The sequence below is a fragment of the Monodon monoceros genome, unplaced genomic scaffold, assembly GCF_005190385.1.
Source record: "Monodon monoceros isolate NGI ecotype Baffin Bay Population unplaced genomic scaffold, NGI_Narwhal_1 Super_Scaffold_11, whole genome shotgun sequence".
NCBI lineage: Eukaryota > Metazoa > Chordata > Mammalia > Artiodactyla > Monodontidae > Monodon > Monodon monoceros.
In genome coordinates this window covers 93,813,187-93,838,289 of record NW_021703767.1, presented here as the reverse complement: position 1 = coordinate 93,838,289, position 25,103 = coordinate 93,813,187, and the positions used below count along the sequence as shown (strand labels likewise).

The 25,103-nt window shown below is 41.7% G+C and overlaps 1 protein-coding gene across 5 annotated transcripts in view; it reads left to right on the top strand.

Annotated features, from left to right (window-relative positions):
* FNDC3B (fibronectin type III domain containing 3B) overlaps nt 1–25,103 on the top strand; it is a 357,581-nt gene that overhangs the window by 281,476 nt on the left and 51,002 nt on the right. For all 5 annotated transcript variants that reach the window (XM_029213894.1, XM_029213895.1, XM_029213896.1 and 2 more), the window contains 10 exons: nt 8,743–8,867; nt 10,137–10,311; nt 12,176–12,262; nt 13,460–13,598; nt 15,445–15,516; nt 17,603–17,721; nt 19,637–19,742; nt 20,650–20,822; nt 23,304–23,417; nt 23,737–23,886. In XM_029213894.1, coding sequence (XP_029069727.1) covers nt 8,743–8,867; nt 10,137–10,311; nt 12,176–12,262; nt 13,460–13,598; nt 15,445–15,516; nt 17,603–17,721; nt 19,637–19,742; nt 20,650–20,822; nt 23,304–23,417; nt 23,737–23,886 — 1,260 coding nt within the window. The remainder of the gene's footprint in view (nt 1–8,742; nt 8,868–10,136; nt 10,312–12,175; nt 12,263–13,459; nt 13,599–15,444; nt 15,517–17,602; nt 17,722–19,636; nt 19,743–20,649; nt 20,823–23,303; nt 23,418–23,736; nt 23,887–25,103) is intronic.

Below are 25,103 nucleotides of genomic sequence, written 5' to 3'. Positions count from 1 at the left end.
CATGGGGAACCATTAGGCAGCCTGGCCCAGGCTCAGCAGCTCCACTGTAGAAACCTAGAGTAGGCGGCAGGCCCCAGACTGCCGCTTTGTGGGCATCTAGTTCCGGAGCAGCCAACCTAGCTCATATAGAGAAAGAGCTGGCCCAGTAGGAGGTGCTTGGTTCCTGCTTTATTAATCAGATTCCTGTTTAACTTAGGCGTTAGTTATGCTGATAATCTTTCAAAAGGCTTCTTGGCACGAGTGAATTTGCATGTGGCTCTTCTGGTTAGACAGCCCTTCTTGGGAGAACTGTAGCATTGGCAAGCAGAGTGACTTACGGGCCGCACAGAGCGGACGAGGAGAGCCTCGCCAAGAGTGCAGCTGACGCTGTCTCCGAGGAGCCCTGCTGCCCGAGGCTGCATAGCCTGGTGTTCAGTGGAGCAGTGCCTACTCCCCAGCCCATCGCCGATGCCTGGCTGAAAGTCAGGGGAAGGTGCCACTTGCCCAGGCGCACGAGCTCTTTGCCCATTCTCGGGGAGTGCCCTCTTGGAGATTGGAGAGTGGGGTCCCAGGTTCGTTTGTCATTTGTCCATCAAAAACCATATTTTACGTAAGGGCCAAATCAGTGACCTGGCAGAATGACAGTGTTTTGCCACATCACAGATCTTTACCACCTCCATGTCAAAGGGTGGTTTCTGAGGTCCCAGGGAACAGCTTCCTCCACTACAGCCCCTATGGAAGGAAACTAGGCAAGGAAGGATTTAATAACTCAGAGAAGTCCATAGGTATCAAAGACAGAGCTGAGTTAAAAGGAGCCCTCTCTTTTAGGGACCCCAGACATCTGCACACCGGAAGCAGATTCTCCGTGCTTTTTATCGTTTGTCATGTGTACAGGAGGGGGTTATTATGTGTTAGGGCAGCAGACTTTGTGGGGAGCTTCCAGCTGAGGCTATGTTACATATGCGCATCTTGGTCCTTGGCGCCTAATTTATCAACTCATTTGTCCTGCTTGTTGGTTGCCAGCTAGAGGATGGCCGCCTTGGGCCTTGGCTAGGTGGGTGAACTGAGCCCATCCGTCCCTTGGTTCATCCCTTGTATAGGCAGCCTGCTCTAAAATCACCCCCTTCCCTTCACTGGGATAGTCTCAACACATTGATCCTATCAGAGCACTCGACATCAGGTGAACCTCCGTATTTGGAGAGACATATAAGAACATTATGTTTGTTTGTTTTAAACCAGAGGAAGATCCTTGGCTATTTCAGATAGCCAAGCCTCTCCCACTAATATAAAAAACTAGTGTGCCAGGGGATAAAATGCATGCAGCATTTATTTAGTGACATGCAGCCACAAACTACGCTACCCCCTTTTCTTACCTTTGAAAATTCCTCTGTGCCAGAGTGGTCAGTTAAATGAAAGAGGCATCACTGAAGGGAGAGTGAGGTTTGGTGCAAAGAACTTTGAAATCCACCCAGATGTGGAGTGTCCCCACCTCTCTGTTACGAACCCCTTCTTATATATGGCTATGCTGAACCCATACATGCTTTTATATCTCAAGCCAACATTTATATTTGATGTTGCCTAGGGTCGGCCAACGCTGGTACAACTTCTAAATATAGATGTACTAGCAGACTAAATCTTCGAGCCTGGTAGTAGTTCAGTTGGCCAGTGCAGCCTTATTTTTTTATTTGATTTATCGTTGATGTTTCTGACAGGTTGAGCTATGCTGTTACAGAGAGTGCCCAGCCCAGAATCACTCAGCCCATGTCTGGATCCAGCAGCCATGGGCCACGAGCACATGACACCTGACAACCAAATGCATGTTACTTATTTAGCAGGCAGTTATCAAACATGGTAAGAGCAGCTTGGGAAGGCAACAGGCATGGCTGTGAAAGAACCTGTAAGAGAAGGAGGTCAATAAATCAAGAAAACATCAGGAAGAGTACAAGCCACATGACCACAGGGCACCCTGGTGTTGGCCATTCTCATTTTCTTGTGCCAGGGAGCAGGAAGGATCACTTCCAATCTGTTAATCTGAAGGCAATTGAAAATATCAGCCAACTCCATCTCGTAGTACCAGTGTTGGAAAGACCAGCTTCCAGGATTGTTAGTGCAGTCCAGGGGAATTGGAAATGTCAGCCAGAGAAACCACAGCAACCTCAGTCCACAGAATTACTCCTGGCAAGAAAATACTGTGGCCTGAATTAGTTGGAGTATGCGTGAGTTGTATGTATAGAATTGGCCATAGATGTGTTAAGTTCCTTAGCAGGAAACAAACCCATTTTAAGGATTCATCTTCCCAAGTGGTGAGGACAACGTTATGAAGATACTAAGTTTATAAAGAAGGAAAACAGATTTGAAAAAAATATTTTTGTTTGTTTTCAGTTACATAGTTTTACAAGTTAACAACTACTTTTAAACATTTTAACTTTAAAAATTAGTTGGCATGTTATGAAATAAATACTTTTTATATACTTAGATTCCATTTTTCAAATAGGCAGACCTATCTGTAAATTGATTTATCCACTGGAACTTTATTCCATTATGTGTCATAAACAGATACCAAACAGAGGTAGAAACACGATTATATGCGAAGGTCCTTTGAAAGGTTATTTAATTTGCTCACTCCTGAGGCTTTAGGCTATGCAATACCTAAACTGCCCAAAGACCTTTGCATGTCTGTATTTAAAAATATTCCCAGGGTTCTCTACAACTTTGGGGATAGCATTATGAAAAATTTTAATTCTCTAAAATGTCACTCTGTAAAATGAAGTAACTGCATTGCCATTGATTAACAATTTTGGTTGATCTTTATCTTATAGGAATCTTGTTACATTTTTAGCTTCTACACAAATAATTTTTAAGATCTATTCAGAGAGGCCTTACTTTGTTGGACGCTTTGAGGGAAAAAGCATGTGTTAAGTGCATGTAGAAAATAGAAGCCTTTATCCAGGCATACTTTAAACATTGGTTTTGAGTACGAGCATGCACACTTCTGCTCCCTTACCTCCTGGCTATTTATAGTACAGGAGGAATTTATAAAGGTTTGCTGAAAAACTTCATATTATAGACATCTGTGGACATCAAAATAAATGACTGTAATATTGCATAACAAATTACCTCAAAACTTAATGCCTTAAAACAGTCGCTTTCTTATGGATTCTGGGTTGGGAATTTGGACAGGGCACTGGAGGAGTAGCTAGCCTGTGTTCCACAATTTCTGGCGGTTCAGCTGGGAGGGCTCATTGGCTGGGAGCTGGAACCTTCTGGTGGGGTCCTCACTCAACAAATCTAGTGGTCACTGCTGGCTGCAGTGGGACCTCGTCTCAGGCTCCCTCAGAGCACGGCAGCCTCAGGGGAGTCAGAATTGCGGAAGTGAGCATTCCGGGGAAAAGACAGAAGCTTCATCATCTTTTCAGACCTCACTTTGGTAGTCACACAACTTCATTTCCACTCCATCTGTCAGTTACAGTCACGAGCCCACGCACATTCAAGGGAAAGGGTGATAGGCTTTGCTCCTCACTGGATGGAGAATCAAAGAACGTTTGGACATGTTTAAAATCGTCACCGTGTGACATAAAAGGTTCTCTTGACTCTCGTAGTCCATTCATCTTTTTCCCTTTATCTTTGTGTAGCACATACAGTGTTTTAGGTGCTATGCCCTAAGACTTATATGCAAGGGCATGGACTTTGAAAGTACAGCATAACTCTTTTCCTACCCCTGCTCTCCTCTGAGTGTTCTGGGAAGAGGAGAAGGAAGACAGACGTGCCCCAGAGATGCAGTGGTAGGATGGGACTCAGACCCTGTGGCCAGCGCCGCTCGCTAGCCGACGGGGTGTGACTCAGCGGTGCACAAACCCGGCCCTTCTCACTAAACAGATGGGAGAGATTACTGCTGTTCCCTCAGTGATAAGGAAAGGGAACCCGTGAGAAAAACTGCTTTCCTGCCAATTAATGTCTCTGCCTCATTGTTGTACTACATGTGTCCTCTTCCTTTGGGCGACTCACAGGAGGTCAGCAAAGTGCTCCCTCCCCCCTTTTTTGAGGGGATAATATATTTATAATCTTATTTAAGAGCTAATTTAAAATTTTAAACTAGATTAGAAAGAAAAATACTCAAGTAGGTAGTAAAAGGGCAGAAGATAAAATGAGGAAATAGAGAATATATTCCTTAAAGTATTTTAAACCTTTTATTTATCATTTATCCCCAGATTTCATTTTAAAGAGTGAAATAATGTTTGAGAATATGTTTGTCCCTGAAGTTTATATTAACTCATCTTGAAAAATGTTTCCAAGGGTGAGTCACTGTCTGCTGTGTAGCCACATGGGTTACATTTTACACACTCCCCCATGCTTTCTTCTCTCACCCCTGCCTTTCTAAGGTTGGGTCCTTTCACAGTCTGGCGAAAAGTTGACATTCTTCAGAGTAAAGCAGGAACTTCGTAGGACCTAAAAGAACATCCGGACTCTGATTATTATTAGGAGTGGTAACCATATGTATGACCCTTCTGCAAAGGGAGTGAGGGTGAGGATGGAGCAGGGACACATGTGGGTGGAGTATGTAGCTTTCTGACTGTGGTAAAGCTGCGACTCGCCCCCGAAGGTGGTGCCCCTGCTTCACTGTGTGAATCTAGGACTGAAAAGAAGCATTTGTTCACCAAGGACCAGATAAATGAGGCATCCAGACTAGGCCCAGTGAACTCTGTGGTAAATAGAGTTGCAGTGGCATCAGGGAGTGGGCTGCCTGGTGGCATGGAGATTAAGCTGACCCAGTGGGGTCTAGGATGTAGATAATACGCAGTGTATTTTTGTTCAATGGTAAGAGAGGTGATAGAGGCAAAGCAGGGGACCTCAGGACTGGGGCAGGACTAATCTGATATACGCTGTGTTCATGATTCAGCTGCTGGCAAATCGAGCACTTTTCAAGCAGTTTTAACCAGAATCGGAGGACAAGCACCCTGGACCCTGGGCAGAAAACAGTTCCATTTGTCTCAATGCCCAGGCTGGCGAATGTGTGCTCTCAGGCTAGGTCTAGGTGCAGGATGATGGCAGATTAGCGAGAACTGTGAATTCATTTGAGCGAGAAGAGGAGCACAGCTGAAAAAGGAAGCAGCTGGGTTTGTAATGCCTCACTCCCTGCCAAAGTGAGCACCTTGAGCTCTGTTAACACACAGTTGGTTTGTATTCCAAGATTTCTTCACATTCTAGTAAAGATTAACCTTGTCCTTGAATGAACCCAGTGTGTGCAGTAGAAAAAATTATTTGGGCATGCCCAAGATTGTGAAATGGAAACAAGTCGGGGAACCCTGGAAATCTGCCCTTTTGGGCTTGTGGACACTGGCAGTAGCAAGTTAGTCCAGAACACGCTGGGGCTTCATGTCCAATGAGGTCAGTAGTCCAGTGGCTAGGTCTGCTCCAGGATGATCAAGGGTGTGGGCTTCCAGCCTCCTCTCACCTCTTTCTCTAGTTGGGGTGAAGTTTTTGTTGCTTTCTCTAGTTGGGGTGAAGTTTTTGTTGCTTCCCCAGGAGAACAGGAACTCAAGTGCTCATCTTTGGGAGGCTCTGATCCTGACTGCTCCCATGCTGCACGTCCATCATCAGGGTGCCACTGGGCATCCATACCTCAGATCTTGGAGACCAGCCAACTCCTAGACCTTTGGAACCCCCCTCTATGTAACACCCCACAAGTAGCCTAGCAGCAGTAGCTGACCAGGACAAGGCCTTGGCCACAGGTGTCCCTGCTGCCTGTGTTTGACCAGATTATTGATGGCCATGGCCCTACAAAGTGTCGAGAGAGATTATGCATTTCCATTAGGACCATGTTTTAGTAGGAGATTTTGCATGAAGCTAACTTTAAATTATTAAAAAGTAAGTTGTCTTTCCAAGTAAAGCGGTTATGTCTCAGTAATCCTGTGTACTTTAAATTAGATTTTATTAAAAGAGGGAACATGCCATAAATTATAATATCTCAGAATCATTTGGAGCCACGCTACCTATCAAACATGGAAGTTGTGATTTACCATTTGTAAAACTTCAGACAGTAGTGGCTTGGACATATTTAATTTCTGATAAATAACGATAAATATTCACATTATCACTCCTGTCGTTTCTATCAATCTTTTAGCCTTCTAAAGCACTGTCTTTTTTTTTTAAACCCTATCCATTTCTGTCAACAAGAAGAGCTGCATAATATTTTATTTATAAATGCTATCTGCAACCTGAGATCACACTTGGTTTACAAACAGATTCTTCACATCGCCTGTACCTTTGAACGCGTACTTACTCTAATGCCCAAGACTAAAGCCATGTGAGAGCCTGGCCTGGGCTTTCACGGATGAGCAGGGGGACGCGGGAGCCATCCCACACTGGCGTTCTCCATCTTCACCTGCTAACCTCTCAGCCGTAGATTACCTCTGCACTGCAGCGACTCTTCTGAATATTAATTTCTTTCTTCTCAGATATCCCTTTTATATTAAACTCCATGTCATCCACGAGTATTTTCAAGCTTCTCATGTCCGAAATACTTTGTTAACGTACTCCCACCTCCCTTTTTTTGTTTTATACTCAGTGACTTCTAAAAATTCACCAATAAGCTTTACTTTTTTAACTCTGTGACATAGTTGTACTCTTACCCCTTTCAGCTTCTACAAATACTGTTCCTAAAACTTGATTCTGAAGTTCCAACAACTCTGGGTCATTCTCTGTGTTCCTGAGGTCCATGCACATAGTTGTATATCTTGGAAGGTATTAAGATGGAAAATTTGGCATGATTTATCTAAGCAAGTTGGAGTTCATTTAGTAATTGTTCTTGATACTGAAGTAGAAAAAAATTTTTTTTAATGTTAGCAGTATAGGAAAACATCTTGAAGGTCACAGAATGCCTCTGTCCCCATTCTTTAGTGAGCCCCAGTGCTCTGGCCCTTTAAAATAAAAGTCTAGTTTCCATCATTGATGCCTCCCCACTCTTTTTTTCTCATTTAAACCACAGCCCGGTTTTCACCAAAGTAAAGCAAATCAACCTAGTAAGGAACAGGCTGCTTTTATTTACTGGCTGTAGTTCTAAGCACGAGAAATGGGCAAAGGAGACCAAACAAAGAAATAGGAAAAATGAGGTACTGAAGGGGAGCCAACATTGGGTTTGGAAGGGATGAGGCTTCCGTGGCAGCAGGATGTGCCTTTCTTGCACTGTTTACTCTGAGCTCAGAAATAGTGGAGGAAAGAAGGTAGATCACGCTACTGCCTGAAATGGATACAGAACGTACCAGGGCGTGCAGCGCATAGACTGTAATCAGACACTGGATGTAAGTATGCAAATGTGTGCGTAAACGGGCTTTCTGTGAATAAATTGTCTGCAGCAGCCTTAACACTCAAGGTTAAAGTAAGCCTCAGGGCGTGATTGGCAAGTCACAGGGTGACTTTGCTAAAGTAGCCTCTGAAAGACATTATGTTTGACTGCCTGCCCACCCCACTCCCCATTTTCCATAGTTGCACCTGAATGTACTTTGAACCCTTGATAAAATGAACTTTGGATCTTAAGGACTGTTGGGGCTTCTACTCCCTTCCTTGGAAAAAGGGTACCACCTTGCTTGTGAGGGGAGAGTTGGGAAGAGTTTGAGGATGAATGTGGCACGGTGGTTTTTAATCTGTTCAACCTAGTGATACTTCAAGCTAGTTGTATATTTATTTTTAACTAGACTTCACCTGGAATGTTTCTTTCAGTAGTAAGCATTTGGAGGCCTGCTTTAAGGAAGGAAATGCTTAAATTTGCTTAGGAGAAAAATGTGCTTTCTTTGTTTTTTTATGTAATAAATTGAGAATTTCAAACATTCCTGGAAGTCCTGGGCCCTCTGTCTGATTAAAATGCTAATTCATCCAGTGTTAGCATGTGGTTTTCTTTTGCATAAACATAGATAAAATACTGTGGATATGGGTATGAAATATTCTAGAAAACTGCCGATGTGAGTATTCCATGGTACAGCATAGTTATGTTTTTGTTTTTGTTTTCTTACTTCTATTAAGAGAACCCACTGGAGAGTTTTCTTTTTCCTTCGAGGAGTTTGAAGCATCATGTAAGGCTAGGAATGCATTAAAATATGTTTCCAGCCTCATAAGAAACTTAAGAACGGCTGTAATATGTATAGATGAAGTGCTTGTCAGACATTCAGTTCAACTCTGCAAGCCTTGATAGAACTCCCAGATTGTCCAGAGCACTGCCTTGAGGAGACCAGATGTGGACAAGATGAGTCAAAGGCATGCGCCCAGTATTTAGGGATGAGTAGACAAACAGCCCACTAGCCAGAATGTACACGTGTGGGCTTGGGGGCTGCCACAAGGCGGGAGAGGAGAGAGAAGACCAGGGAGGACTTTCTGTGGCTTGCAGAGCTGCGTAGCCTGGTCCTCAGGTGCTGGGCCATCTGGGGGTGGCTGTGCAGCTCCAGAGTTAGCAATCCTATGAGTCAGATCAGGCAGTTTGACCAAGTAAGGAAGAAGATCTGAGAAATTGTGATCCTTAACTTGAGCACTGCCTTGTGCCTGAAAGGGCCTTTTTTATTTTGTTGACGAAATACCACAAGGACCGTGCATTATCCCTCTCAGTAACACAACTTTCTGTAGTGCCTTTGTGTTAGGGATGGCATTTCACTGTAGAGCACTTTCCTTCTCTTGGTTTTGTCCATCCAAACTAGGAAATTAAACAGTTGTTCAAAATACTCCTTCATTCTCTTATTATGTTTTTTTAAACTTCTTTGCATTGTTTCGCTGTTTCAGGGAAAAAGAAACAGTGGTTTCAGACAGTGCTTCTTTGGGAGCCAAAAACACTGCAAATTGACAAAGCTGTGTCCGGCAATGGGGTACACATTCAGGCTGGCTGCTCGGAATGACATTGGCACCAGGTATGGCGTTTCCTGGTCCTCATGCCTTTAAGCGTCTGTGTGGTGTTTCTGAGTCTTCTGTCACGTTGCCAAAAGGCGCAAGGTCGCCTGCTGCCTCCACACCGAACCAGTTAGAGATTTTCTGAAAGGGAATCCTAATCAGAGGCTAGAAAGCCCCTTCTGAGGTGATAAGTGCCACTGTGTGGCCTCTTTGCAGCCTTGCAGGCTGTAATGCAAAGGCCCACTAGGGGTCTCTGAGAATCAGGAGGAAGGTAACTACAGATTTTGAAAGGAATCCTCTGGGGGCTTTATTTTTTTCAGATTGTGTGCCTTTTCCTTTCATCACTTTAGCAAGCTACTCATTCAGTTGCCTTTTTTCAACTATGTCTGAGTGTTTGCTGATACAAAGAAAGAGTTGCTGGGCCGTCCATTGTTGTCAGGCCCGGGCAGATACTCACAGGAGTGGAGAAAATCTGGACTGGGTAGGACACACGGCTTGCCTCCAAGCTGCTAGAGAAAGGCAAGAACAGGTTTATGGTGAAGCACCAATGGATTAAAGGTGCTCTGAAAAGACCGTATTTCAGTTGTACTTCTTGGGTAACTGTTGATTAAGGGAAAAATCTTTTTCTTTATCACTGATTGTTGAAAATCTTCTTAAAGGTTCAGCACACCATTGGTCCCAGCCGTTTTTCCAGCCTAAAGAACTTCTTCAGACCACAAGATTTACAGCCCTCCTTCCCTACCCATGATAGCCATTGTATTTTTAGAGTGCACTGGTTGAACGGTCATAATGATAAAGCCTTCTACAGTTCAAGAATTTGTAAATGAACTAGAGGCATCTACAAACATTTGGAAAATAGCACCATATATACTTGTAAAACATTTATTTTATCAGTAGACAGTTACCTGCTCTCACGTGGATTTGAAGGCTCCTTGGTAGCTGTGGCTCATAGCTTGTCACCGTCACCACTGCGCTGTGCTTTCTCCTGGGTGCTTTCGGGGGGAAGTAAATTTTTAAATCTATTGTCCTGTAACATGGCATGCTTTTCTAGTAGCAGACCTAAGCAGAGCAGTGCAGGGGGCGGTGGGGTGGATTGGGGCAAACTGAAGTTGTGGTAGGGAATATCACATAAAGGATCCTTGCCTTCCTTTGCTCAATGAACCTGTCAGGCCCCAGACTTCCCCACCCAAGCAAGCTGCGCAGCAGGTAGGCTTAATCCCTGCTCTTTTGAAATGCCGAGACCCCTCCCGTGCTCCTAAACGTGTCTCACCGGGTCTGTTTCTCTCCAGTGGGTATAGCCAAGAGGTGGTGTGCTACACGTTAGGAAACATTCCTCAGATGCCCTCTGCACCAAGGCTTGTTCGAGCTGGGGTCACATGGGTCACATTGCAGTGGAATAAACCAGAAGGCTGTTCACCTGAGGAAGTAGTCACCTACACCTTGGAAATCCAGGAGGACGAAAATGTAAGTCTGGCACGTTTTATACCCTTGTGTGTGTTCGGTAAAGTCAGTTTTATCATAACTACAGGATGCACTGGTGAAATTAGATTCGCTGCCTAAATTTGAAACCAAGCTCTTAATTTCTACCACTGTAACCACTAGCAGAAACCTGGCCTTCCCACAGCCTTCCCCATCCAAGTAGATGGCATCCCCGTGCTTTCATCTGGGGCAGCCAGCAACCCGTGGGCTCTTCCTTGACTTCATATATAGTCAGTCAGCAAATCCTTTCAAAGCTCCCTTCAAAAGTTACCCAGAAATCTGACCGTTTCTCAGCATCTGCACAGCTACTGCACTCTTTGAACCACCATCTTCTCGCCCCTACTTTCATCCTCACTACACTACAGCCTGTTCTCCACACGAAGCCAGAGTGATCCTGTTAAATACAAATACGGTCATGTCAGTGCTCTGCTCAGAAGCCCTCCCATCTCAGTGCCTTCCCTTCTCTTCCAGAGGAAAAGCCAGTGCTCTCACAGTGCTTTCCAGGTCCTCCACATTCAGGGTCTTCGTTCCTGCCCTTGTTCCTGCCACTGTAGTCTCACTGAGCGTACCAGCTGTGCCGTCCCGCCCCACCTTTGCAGTTCTGGTGCCCTCTGGCTCTCAGGCCCCTTCCGATATCTTTGAGTTACTTCCCTCATTTCCTTCAGGTCTCTTCTCACATATCACTTCTTTGGATGACCCTTTCCTGACCAGACCACCCTGTAAAACAGCACTGTCCGGGAGAAGTTTCTGTGATGATGGAAATGTTCTGTATCGTGTGCTGTCCAATAAGATAGTGCCTAGCCACACGTGGCTGCTGAGCCCTTGAAATGTGGCTGTAAGCCCAAGGAACTGAATTTTTAATTGTATTTCATTTAAATTGGAGGAGCCATATGTGGCTGCCTTAAGGAGCCTGCAGAGCTGGCCTTCCCACAGCCTTCCCCATCCAAGTAGATGGCATCCCCATGCTTTCATTTGGAAGCAGTGCTTCCTAGCTCCACCACTCCGTCCTCTTACCCAGCTTTACTTTCGTCTCATAGCACTTAACACCGCACAGCATGCTTCATGTTTGTCTGTAGGTTTTTTTGTTAATTGCTTTCTCTGGCTATTATGTCAGTTTCTGATGGGCAAGACTTACTCTGTTCTTGGGCAGTGCTAAACCCCTAGAGCGTGGAAGAGAGCCTGATGCATAGAAGGTGCTCCGAGATGAATGCGTGGGTGGATGGATGGATGTGTGCATGACTGAGAATATTATTGAATGAATTCTGTACAGTCAGCTTTCAGTAGGATATTTATCCCGTTGAAGGGTTATGTCTTCCCCATCCAAGCTCTGCTTTCCCCCTTGTCCAGAAGAGGACACTGTGTTAGAAACCCCAGCCAGTGGATTGCATAGCACGTTGCAGCTTGACAGTGAGGATCTCTGTACAAGAGCCTTTTTTCATGACAACATTGTTAGATAATTTTTTTAACTACATAAGCTTCGTTAATTTGGTGGTTAAATTCATTGTTTAAAATGCTTATTGAGTAACCAGAAAAATTTGCTCCGTGAGAAAAGTATATGGTGACATCTATTCCAAAGCAAATGTACACTCTCTCAAAGAGAGAACATTGTTCTCATTCAAATTAGTGTTAGTCTCCCAATAAAAGTACCCAGATCCAGGACAAATTATGATGTGATAGAGTTAAATTTTTCCTAAAGCACCGTGGGATTCTGGCCCTCTTTCTGGTGTAGCTGCCACACTTCTGGCCCGCTGGTGATGCTGGAAGGAGGCAATATAAAAATCCTACAGACAAGGTATTTAATGCCCAGATTTTATGATACTGATGTTTCTTTCTGGCTTTGCCTTTTCAGGATAACCTTTTCCACCCAAAATACACTGGAGAGGATTTAACCTGTACTGTGAAAAATCTCAAAAGAAGCACACAGTATAAGTTCAGGGTAAGTCAGTCATTTTGGTACCTGAACTGCTTAAAAATGAAGCTGTTTTATGTTTCATCCCTTGACCATTTTAAATCTCCTGTACAGGTTAAAAGATTTTTAAGTTCGCTGCACTTTACACTTTTAAGGTAACATCTGTAAAATACACACCCAACTTTAATTTTAAAACCCACTTTTGAGAAAGAAACCTGTTGCCGTAATGTGCTGTAATAAATTGCATCACAGCGTGGCCAGATGCCCTTGCCTGGGAAGACCCAAACCAGGTGCCCAGCGCACCTGTCTCTCACCTGCACGTCACACCTTTCTATTCACAGTTTCTTCTTTTAATCAGATTTCCCTTTTCTCCGTCGCCCTTTGCTCTTTTGCCCATTTTCTTTTTCTCAGCCGTTTTCCTTTTGCTCTTCTGTTACCCACCCCCTCCCCACTTGGGCTCCGCGTTGGGCGACACTGCGTTGAATCAACTCTTTGCGACCTCATTAGGAGAGAAGGGAACAGCAGGCTGCCTTGTGTGCTGCCCGCTGTTTGTTGATTCTAGCACAGCGCGGTGTTTTCTAGTGTGACAGTGTGCCTTCTGGAGAGATGTGGTTGTCTTCTGATTCCCCCTTTCCTTCTCTGAATTTGTGAGCCAAACCATGTTATTTAACACGTAGTAGTCACTCAGTAAATAGTTGTTGGATTATCCAGTGGCATGTGTAACTGTTGAAGGAAAATGATAGTTTTTGATATTTTTAAAAATCCTTGTTACTCGATGCTGGCTATGAGATCATAGGTATACTGCTAGCATTTCTCCACAAGGTGGCATTGCCCTACTCCTAAATAAGCAAGGTTATTTTTATCTGCTTTTCCTCCATGTTTTCCTTCCACAAAACACTGTGAACTGGGTGGTGACATACTAGTTTTGTTTTGTCTTCTTGAAAGGGTAAAAATATCTTTGGCTAAAACCTACCTTGTTATTTTATTTTTAATTGTTAATAGCTAAACTGTATAGAAAATAAGTACTCCATTAAAGAAACACTTATAAATTAGTAGTTTGAGACTGTGAGAGAGAGAGAGAGAGAGAGAGAGAGAGAAAGAGAATATGTGAGTGTGTCTGTCTGTGTGAGTTTATGGATACCTTCATCTTGCCATATTGAAAGTCACTACTGGTTCAAGACCTGATATCTAAAGCACATTAATGTTTTTTTGGTTGTGTTATAGCTGACTGCTTCTAATATGGAAGGGAAAAGCTGCCCAAGTGAAGTTTTGGTTTGTACGACGAGTCCTGACAGGCCTGGACCTCCTACAAGACCCCTCATTAAAGGACCAGTTACATCTCATGGTTTTAGTGTTAAATGGGGTATGTTTTGTTGCTGTTGCTGCTGCTGCTTTTTTGACAGGTTTTTAAAAACTTGATTAATTTCAGTAGTGACAAACCAATAAACAAACAAATCATATTATTTGAGGGAGTTTTACACGTTTGAAATATATGTATGAGAAACATCCTGAGAATTCTACAAACTCGTAAAATTGACAATTGTAAGAGCATTTCATTTACTTTATGACTTTCCTGTAAGACACATTTTTTTCTCCTATAGTTTTAATGTATTATTGATTTGAATGTGGTAATCTCTGAACATATTTCATTCTTCAATAGCTTGCCCTTAAAAATGTAGCAATATTTAATATAAAAATTGATTTATAAACTTAGTATTAAAAATAATTTCAAAATTTAGGTAAGTCATATTAAATTTTACAGAAGTTTAAGTTACAGTGAATTAGGAAGACTAGTTGTTGTTTGTATATCTTTGGAAGTCTTGGAATTCAGGAGGTTTTCATATTGAAGTTCATCATGGTATTTGTGGGGATCTGGTAGAGGATTTTGTGGCTCACCTGCTGCATGGATTATTTCAGCGAAACGAATGCCATTAGAATGTTGATAAACATTTGCAGCTGTATGTGAAACATAATATGTATGATTATCACTAATGTCATACAATAATAGTAACTACCAAACAGGCAAAAAAAAAAAAAAAAAAAAAGAAATCTAAAATAAGATTTTACCTGGCAGTCAAGTAATGTAAAGGGAATTTAAAACATTATTAAATTGTTATTGGAGACCAACCACTGAGACATATAACTGCTTCAAGTTCTGTGGTAATTTTGAGGCAGAATTATTCCCTAGAAGATGGATACGATTAAGAGAAACAAAAAATCTAGGTGTGCTTTTTGCCAGATCTAAAGCTTTTATTCTCAGAATATCCTAGAAAGTTCCGTCAACACTGAGTATTTACTTTCATTAGCCATATGCTATATTTTAATTATTGCTGTAAATATTTATTACCGAAGTTTGCATACATTAATGGGAATAACAGGTGAAAGGAGACGGGAATTAAAGTTTCTAAGTCTATATGAGTAACCTGAGGGTATATCTAAAATACAGAGGTGGCCAACTGATAGTAGAAGCAAGTTCTGTGTAGTCTTGCAAAAAGGTATTTTCCTGCTCAGAAAAGAAAACTCTTGCAGGCACCGAGTTAGCAGTAGACAGATATGATACCTAAGGCGCACAGGGCTCTAGTAACAAGCCGGAACCTCCTCCTCAAACCGGCTCTTTGCTACAGGTTCTTATTGATCCACAGCTCTGGTTTTATATTAGGTTCACGTGGGATACAAAGTTTGCTTAGTAGCAAACTGTGATGGAACAGATTTGTTGTATTCTGATCTTTTATTTATTTTGTCAATAAGTTTTGCACCTCCCTTTTCTTCCCTCTCCGTCTCTAACTGATGATGTAAGTGAAATAAAAAAAGGATAAAGTAATTTTTAAAAAGAAATATATGTATATTTTGTCTTATATAAAAACCATCAAATATTGAAGAGCAGGCTTCAGAATCTCAAAATAAATAAATGAACATAACTCTTAGAAAAATAACTCCATATTTTGAGTTTTGTTCATGTTTCACTAAATAAGTGCTAACATTTTTGACATTTCTAGCTCTACGCTTTGATAATCAGAAGGTTTTGTGGTGTTTTTGTTTCTTTTGTTTTTCGAGAAAGGAGTTGGGTGAAATAATATATTAATCATTGTGCCTTTTGGTTGAATCCAGAATTTAGACAGTATATTATATGATTCTATGTGTTCTAATAATATTTACTAACAAAAATCAATACACTTTTATAACTAATAAGGCATTTGCTTACTTTCCAGATCCTCCAAAGGACAACGGTGGTTCAGAAATACTCAAGTACTTGCTAGAGATTACTGATGGAAATTCTGAAGGTGAAGTTTGTAGAAATTGTTTTGTTCAAGTCCTGTTTTCTAATAAGATAAACATTTGTATAATAATAGCGGGCAATCATTAATTCTATTGATAGAGGTACTACAATAAACAAGCCTTAATCACACATTGACAGTTTTTTCTTTCAAACACAGCATCGGGGATCAGAGTCTGCTTGAAATGTACGTTTTTGTCGTTTTTAAAATTTTCTGTCATTTCTTTAAACCAGAGGTCCCAATTAATAGAATAAATATGTTTTTTATCTCTCTTGGCACGCTTTCTCTAGAAATTCTTATAAGCAGAGAAAGTGTCAGAAGCAATCAGCAGGAAGGATAAATTGGAGACAGCAAATGAGTTTGGTGCACAAAGGATGACAAAATATAGTATTGCTGTGGGCTACTGACAAGTGTCACACTTTGTAACAAGTTCAGAAAATGTCTTCATTTTTGTTGTGATTTCTGAGTCATATTATTTCTTCATTACTAGTCAGACGAGGTGAATTAAAGTGGGACAGTGTTACATATCAGATTCTCTTTATAGTGTCTTTTAAAAAATTCTTAGATCTTCTTTCTGATAAAATGTATTAGGCTTTAATAGAAAAAAGTATAGTCATCCGAACTTTAAAAATTACACCCATCTCACCACTCTAATAATCCCTGTAACTTAAATTTTTTTTTAAAAAGTGATGCATATGGGAAAAAAGGAAAGAGTTAACAGCAGCTTTTACAAACAAGCACTGCAGGTGTGTGGCTTGCTTTTTATTCTGTGCCACGATAGCCACCTGGAGTGTTTTGTTTTTCATGTCAGTTGGGCCCTATTTTAAGCTGAAAAACATGAAAATGCTTTGAGATGGGCACAGCTGTTCTTAACATAAAATCACATTCTATGCTAAAAATCTGACCTAGGAGAGAAGTCACGGATGTGCGGTGGCTTATCGTGAAAACTTAAATATATTTTGAATTTTTGTGGCTCTCTTGACCACTGGTGACAGATCAAAAGTAGATGCCATCTGTACCTAAAAGTTAACAACTTTGCCAGTGCGTGACATCAATGATTAATTGAATCTCCTCGGTAGTCCTTGTTCCCAGTTGCCTTTTCAGTGCAGGTTGTTTGATCGGTAATGTCAGGATGACTGTCTCTAATATTCCCCCTTGTCATATGGCCCTAGTGCATGTGGCTTCATTGTAAATCTGACCTAATAAGCAGCTGAGGGCATTTGTGGAAGTTAGTAACTATCGTGGAACAGGGTAAAAGTATTTTCCCTAAAACAACTGCATGGAGTAAAGGCCTCCTTTAAAATAGTCTGCTGGAAACATTGTGTTAGTGGGAGCAAGACAGAGGAGGATAAACATTCCAGATTTGTGGGGCAGGCAGGCCGTCAGTCGAAGCATCCCCAGTGCTCTTCACCTGGCGGCATCAGCTTCACCCAGGCTCCTCCATTGGCTCTGCTTGCTTGCTTTATTCCAGAGAAGTGGTCAGATAACCTGGGTCACACTGAATGTTTCATTTTTAATGTCACTCCCTCAGGTGTTTTTGTCTTTTAAGTGGGGCTCCATGGAGACAGCAGGCCTTTTACCCAAAGGACTTGGTCTGTATGGGGAGGGGGAGGTTTCACTCACTGTGACCTCCAGGCAGATAAGAGCCAGGAGAAACTCTTCAGTGGTGCCCTGGTCTGACCAGGAACCTTGTGGCCGAGCAGCCTTCCCCCTGCCCAGCTGGCCTCAGGGGCTTCCCACACCATTACCACTTCCTAGCTTGCTCAACACCATCCGCTGTCTCCTGCTGCGGGGCAAACTACAGATTTCGTGTGCTTTCCAGCATCCCAACCTCACAGTCAGCAAACGTAATCATGGTGATATTAAGTAGTCTAGCCAGCAGTACTAAGTATTAAAAATGACTCCATGTTATTTTAGTATTTAACTTTGTAAAGGAGATGGAAAGAGGGCACTGCGGCTGTTTAGGAAAAAAGAAAGAATAGGAGATGCTGGTTTTCATGGAAACCACTTAGAGCTTTTTCTTATCAGGAATGGTTGGTACTGTTACGTTTTTACAAAAGGCATAATCTCATACACGGGTCTTGTTTTGCAGCGAGTCAGTGGGAAGTGGCCTACAGCGGGTCGGCTACAGAGTACACTTTCACCCACTTGAAACCAGGCACTTTGTACAAACTCCGAGCATGCTGCATAAGTACTGGTGGACACAGTCAGGTTGGTTTTGTTTCAGTATAAAAGTAAACATCTTTGGTCCAACTCAGACAACCCATCTATAACATCAGAATAAATTGCTGTTTAAAAATATATCTTGGTAATGCAGCCTGCCATGGTATCACGTCATGAATTCAGAGTTTTCCGAATTGTGCTTCAGTGGGTATAAAAAGATAGACCCAAATGATTCTCAACTGAATTGTGCTGCTTTCCAAGTCCATCCCTCACTTAATTTCTCAGAAGACTTTGGCATGATCACCTGACAGTTGAAAATTGAGGGTGGTCTGCAATTTGCATTAGCTAATAAATAAGGGGGTGAACCTCAGTTATTGCAATGATAGAAAAGCGTAGAATTTAGAGCAAAAAAAGATATGGCCTCCAGCACAGCTTTTCTTGTACCACATCTGGCCGTTTTGTGAAAATGAGAGACACACCTTCCTTGAGGTACTTTGCTGCCATCTGCTGGAAAATTATTGTAAAAGCCACATAAATCTATGATGACTGAGCTGAAAGGCACCTCCTGTGATTACGCAGTGCCCAACCTACACATCTGTAGGCAGCAGCAGTTCTCTTGCTGTCTCTTTCTTTTTTTTAAATTGAAGTATAATTGACTTACAGTATTACGTAAGTTTCAGATCCACAACATAGTGACAATATTTTTATACATCACAAAAGGATCACCACCATTGTCTACAATTTATGTGACCTTAGACCAACCATTCAACATGTCAGGAAACTTGGTTTCAACTTCACAGTGTTCTCATAGGCTCAAAACAACATAACATGTACACATGAAGTGCTCTAGAAATGAGATATCAGTAGTTATTATCTAAATGGTGTTAACATTCAGAAAGTGAGTGAGAGGCAATATGGTAAAAGATGTTTTCATTGTAGAGATATTTAACATTGTGGTTTTGAAACCATTAGTATTCAGAGAGAGTGCACGCGCAGTGGTGGCTTATAACCTTGTTACCCTGTACTGGGTTGACTTTTCAAAAGAACACCTGCCATTAGGTGCCGAATTTTGCCACTCAGCCCACCTCTGACGTCGTTTTATGTTTATTTTCTTTTCCCCCCAAGGATAGTGGTACTGTGATGTCTAGACTGTCCATATAGACAGAATTCTGAGGTAAAAAAAAAGGTCCACCTAGACGACGTTTATGCAGTGCCTCCCAGGGTGGGGATGTCCACATCAAAGCTACAGATGATCAGCGAGTTCCTCTTAACACGCGAGGTGCTGCACAAGCCTACACAGAAGCGGCAGCGCGGCTTGAATGCTTAAGTACATCTCCTCTGCACCTCGTCTCCTCAGGAGGGAGGCTGAATTTGGTTGAGCTGCATAGGTCGACCATGCTCCTCCTGTCTCAAAAAGGGGTCAGCTTCCATACGACCAGGCTTACACAGCCAGATCCTGCAAAAAAGAAGGCCTGCTGATTTTAGTATTAACAGAACCTGCTGGTTGATGTCAGACTCAGTTGATTAATACTGACTTTATTTGCTCTTCTGCTCTGTATGTGGATGGTTGGCCATTTATGGCACCATTTGAAAACTTCATCCAGCTGTTGTTTTGTGCTCTCTTCTGTCCTCATGAAGGGTCTCTAATTTTTGTCTAAAGGAAAATAACCGTGTGCTTAGGATACACAACACTGAGAAAGTCAGCCTACAAACCTGACATCAGAAATAATTCTTTTTACCAGTGCTGTATGCGGTATATGTCCATACCTAAAACACACACACACACACACACACACACACCACACACACAGACGAAGATCTTATTGCATAAAAAGTGTAAACATTCAATGTGTAACCCTCTTTGGAAGCATTTGCAGGTATGGGGTGGAATTTGCTTGGTATATAGAGCTCTAATAAATTCAAAGTAACTAAGAGATGATTCTCTCCTGTATTTCTCCTGCAGTGTTCTGAAAGCCTCCCTGTCCGCACACTAAGCATTGCACCGGGTCAGTGTCGCCCACCGAGGGTTTTGGGTAGACCAAAGCACAAAGAAGTCCACTTAGAGTGGGGTGAGTGAACACATCTTCACGTTGCCAATTTGGACAAGTGGAGATTGCGTTTAAGACTTCATGCTTTGTAATCAAGTTCCAGGTCTTCCTTCTGAAAACCATATTTGTTTCTATTGAAAATGCCCATGTTCTGTTCAGTGTACATGGGCTTGGGTTTGTATTCTCCCCACGCTGTCACTCACCCTCCTACATTCCTGTTGGTGCCACACGTGCTGTTCATCCTCTACCCTCAGAGGGCACTTTTATAGAAAATGTTTCAGAGCAGCCAGTCTTTTCAGGAATTTTTCAGCTTTATTCATAAAATAAAAGTTGTGCTCAATTTAGAGGTTAAACCAAGAAATAGTTCATCAGGTAACATCTAATTCCTCGTCATCTTTGCTGCCTTGTTAAGTGTAAGTCCTGGTGTTTTACTGTATCGACTCAAACTGTATTAGCATCTCCTGTCGGGTCAACAATTTACAAGCATGTAAAACTGCAAATATAAACCTGCAGAACGCTGTCAGACTATTGTTCCCCATCACTTATGCCTAAAATAAGATAGTGTGCCAGTTTTGGGTCCTCTAACTTGATTTAATCTGTCCTTTGGTTTCAAGTTAAGGAGAAGATTTTCTCCCCTCTATTTCTTGCGTTTACCTGGCATTAGAATATAAAGGAATTGCCTAAAAGTTCTACAGTTTTGGAATTTTGTTAATATCATTAAACGTACTTGCTTTGGAAAGTATGGATAACATCATTCAAGAACTAACTTTCTTCTGTATATCTTTTTTTCTGGAGTGGGGTTTCTTTTGTAAATATCGAGGACAGGCCACCTACATAATATTTTGCAAACCTTGTGGAAAGTGAGGTGTGATAGGGTCAACTGGAAACACAAAAGTGTTCTGATATGAAAAACATTCTCCTTTCCCAGATGTTCCTGCCTCTGAAAGTGGCTGTGAGGTCTCAGAGTACAGCGTGGAGATGACGGAACCTGAGGATGTAGCTTCGGAGGTGTACCACGGGCCCGAGCTTGAGTGCACCGTTGGCAACCTACTTCCCGGAACCATGTATCGCTTCAGGGTGAGAGCTCTGAATGATGGAGGGGTGAGTACACGCTTATACACCGTAACAGAAATATAAGGTCCCGGCACTTCTGTTTCTGCCCTCCTAAAGTCCTTAGCAGTATCTGTCCAACCTTGACAACCATTAAAGAAGTGTATGTAAAATCTAATTTCTGAAGATACACTGTTTTGATTTCACGTAGACCCAACATTGGAAATTTTGTTTCATTTGTCCTCATATCATTCTATTAAGATAGAGTTCAAGGTTAATAACAACATCACCCTTTAGATGCTTTTGGTAGTTTTTAAAATAATTTCCTATTTTCTCATCGACTGTATAAATTAGTTATGGGACACTAGGACTACATAATATTTCTTTATCATATTGTCTAAATTACCCAGCAGTGTCTTACATCAGTTTTTAAAACTGGACTGGGGTAGAGGCTATGGAGGCCAGTATATATATATATATATTTTTTTTTTTTTTCGTTAATTTCAAGTGAAAACTGTAGAACTCTCGGGTCCTTCTTACTACTCCATCTGAAGTTTTTGAGGTGGGCTGTTAGAGATTGGAAGAGTATGTCTATATTATATCCACAAAGGTGATTGGTTTTTGTTTTTTTTTAATTGCAGAGTGATATGGATTGGGGGGCAATTCATTATGAGAGTGAAGTGACCCAGAAACTACAGGGCTTTTTGGTGTGTCAAAGATGGGCAGAAACATAAAAGAAGGTAGAAGGGTGTGGGTAGAGCAAACCGCTGCTAAAGCCCCACAGAGTGCCAGTGGTGTGTATAGATGCACTCCATGCAGATAAATAGATGTCATTAATTGATGAGATTTTTACAAGTAAGAAAGCCCACTGACAGTGACAAGAAGTTGACAATGACTCTTCTAGTTCTCGGTGGTCCTGTTCACGCCTTTCAGAAGCAAAGTATGTTTGTCTTTAGTCAGTTTTTTGTTAGCCATGCTGACTATGAAAACATTTGGTCTGAGGTATGATCACAAGCCTTTAACAGGAGCTGGATTTCTTCTAATTGCCCATTAGGAAAGAATTTCAGATATAGGTATTTAAATTAACGCGCGCGCACACACACACACACACACACACACACACACACACAACTAAACAATAAAAATGTATTGGTGAGAAGATAAGAAAGCCTATGCACCCAAACTTTGATAAGTAAAAAGAGGATGGGGGCTTCCCTGGTGGCGCAGTGGTTGAGAGTCCGCCTGCCGATGCAGGGGACACGGGTTCGTGCCCTGGTCTGGGAAGATCCCACGTGCCGCGGAGCGGCTGGGCCCGTGAGCCATGGCCGCTGAGCCTGTGCATCCGGAGCCTGTGCTCCGCAACGGGAGAGGCCACAATGGTGAGAGGCCCGCGTACTGCAAAAAAAAAAAAAGAGGATGGATGGTGATGATCACTGATGCTGCAGAAGAAATCCTATTTTACTGTTGATCTGGTGCTTCTCCCCATCAATTTTTCAGAGGGATTTTTTTTAATCTTTTCATGATAAAGATAAATGTGCTGTTAAAAAGAAAAAAAAAGATAAATGTGCAACTGGGCTGACTTGAGTTTTACTTTCTCCATTCACTAATTTATCATATAAAGAAAGTATCTTCAGCCTTGTTTTTAAATTCTGTTGCATTGGAAGTTAACCATATATTTGACTCATAATCACCTTCTGTGGGCCACTTCAGAGAGCTTCTCCCCCACCCCCAGTATATTTGCAGGTTATATTGTTAGAAAATGTGAGAGGTTTGGGGTTTTTTTTTTTTTAATCTTTTTTTTCCATTTTGAAAAACATAGTCACATACTTCATTAACCTGAAAATTACTTTACTCTTTGCCCCAACTCATTGAAGTATCACATATTCCACGGTTAACATGGTGGTGATGGTTCTCTCGACGTGTTTTAAATCTGTAGCGGTGGTTGGCTCTGAGCAGTGTGGTCACTGATGGTGGTGGAGGAGAGGAGTGCAGTGTAAACCTTCAAATAGTTGAGATGGTGGGAGACATGCTGAGAAAACATTAACAGGACCATTGGTTTTCAAAATGGAAAATACCAGTAACTAGAAGAAGTACTCAAAATTTGATAACCAACAATCCCACGAAGATTTTTGGGCATTAAAAATTAAACTGCAGTGTGCATCTGACTTAGTTTTCTTTGAAGCCTTCTGAGAAATTAAAGGAGAATGCTGTGATGTAGCAAAAGTCAGCATTTTTTGTTTCTTAGGTCACAGCAAAAATGTTTAGTAAACCAACTTTCTAATCCTTTTGAATTAAAAAAAATATATATTTATAAAATAGACATTTACTACTTAGGGAATGTATGTTAGAAGAAAACCTACATATTCAACTGAAAGTGAAGACCATTAGGTAATACTTTTAATCAATTGTATTGATGATGGCATTAGCTTAGCCCTTGTTTGGTTATAAGCTTGTGTTGTGTACACACACACACACACACACACACACACACACACACACCCCTACAATCATGCATGTGTTTTTCTCTTTCAGTATGGTCCCTATTCTGATGTCTCAGAAATTACCACGGCTGCAGGGCCTCCTGGACAGTGCAAAGCACCTTGTATCTCTTTTACGCCTGATGGATGTGTCCTAGTGAGTTGGGGGGTAAGTCAGACACATGTTCTGCATCAGTTTGTTTCTTCTCCTTTATCTGCCCCCCAGTGCAAGTTATGAGGGACCCACAAAGCTTAAGTTCACATACAGGTTTCACACAGTCATCTGCCTTGGCGCTTGCCAAGAGTTATGGAAATTTTACCACTGGTCAGAATTGAGACGAAATTGAGTATCTTTTTCATGCTTTTCTTTTCATGTATTTGAAATATCCTAAGGCATGTTGCTCTCTTTCTCGGTTTAGTTAATTGAACACAAACATCATAGGATTTTCTTTTCAATGAAATTAACCACTTAAATTTGTGTTTTCCAGAGTCCTGAAAGCTCTGGTGCTGATATCTCAGAGTACAGGTTGGAGTGGGGAGAAGATGAAGAATCCTTAGAACTCATTTATCATGGGACAGACACCGGCTTTGAAATGAGGGATCTGTTGCCTGCTGCACAGTATTGCTGTAGGTTACAGGTAGGCTGACACTATTCGGACATCTCTCACAGATACTGGTGTTCCATGATAGACTCTGGGAAACTTACTCAAAGGCTCGTGATGGAGGCCATCAGGAGGGGCGATATGGAAAAAAAGAGTCCTTTTAAATAAAAATAAATGTAATTGTTTTGGTATTTTACAGTTAATTTTTACTTCTCCAAGAGGTCCTAAAAAGTAGGAACAAAACCAGAATCATCTCCACTGTACTTCTTACCACGCTTACGTCTTGCTTGCTGGTTAATTCACTGAATGAAGGACCGAGTCCAAGGCAAAGGTGGCACAGCTTCTTAGGGAAGATACCTTCTGTATGAATTTTCTGAGATGCACATTTTGGTGGGAAAGCCACTTAGACAAAAGGCAAAAAACATTTAAAACTTCCCATTCCAGATGTTAAATGGAGCCAAAAACAAACACTAGAGTATTTAGAACCAGTCTGCGTTCAGTTGTTAAGACCCACCTCCCACGTCCCGGTGACCATTAACAAGGCTTGTTATCTGTAAGCTTCCACTTGGGTGTCCAAATAGAATAACATGAAGAATAATTGGCTCCTAGCCTAACCCCTAAGAGTGACAATTGTCATGGGTTTACTTTCATTTTATTGACTTGGGTAAATATTTTTTTTTCCCTTTGAAAAACCATACTGTCCTGAGAAAACAGGGTTCTTTGTTCATTTCTTTCCATTTGTTCAGTAACATTTCTTGAGCACCACTTTGTGCCAGAATCAAAGGATGATACCGATGATGAAAAGGAGAGATACAAAGATTAATCACTTGTGGTTCTTGACCTTGCAGAATTCTTTCTTCATACATGTTTAGATTTAAATAGATAAAGAAGCAAAGATGCCAGATTTAGGTTTCCACCTGATTTAAGTCATGGATCATATTGCTTATTACAAGCTCATCTACTCTCAGTGTCTCTGGGCCTCGGGCCTCTTTGGAGAAAATATTCCCTTCTTAAGTTAACTTTCCAGATCAACTGAAGCTGTTCTGTTGAATTCTGAAGGCTGCTTTGTCATAAACATTTCCGGCTAAACTCTTTCATTATGCACACCTTCCTTCTAGAATGGAGGGCCTGGGATGTAATTAACCATTCATCAGTGAGTCAGGGTCATAGCACGTTATCTGAGCTTTATAACAGCCATGCTGAGTCATTGGGAAGAGGTTAAATTATGTGCTACACTCCTGTTTTTGGAACAA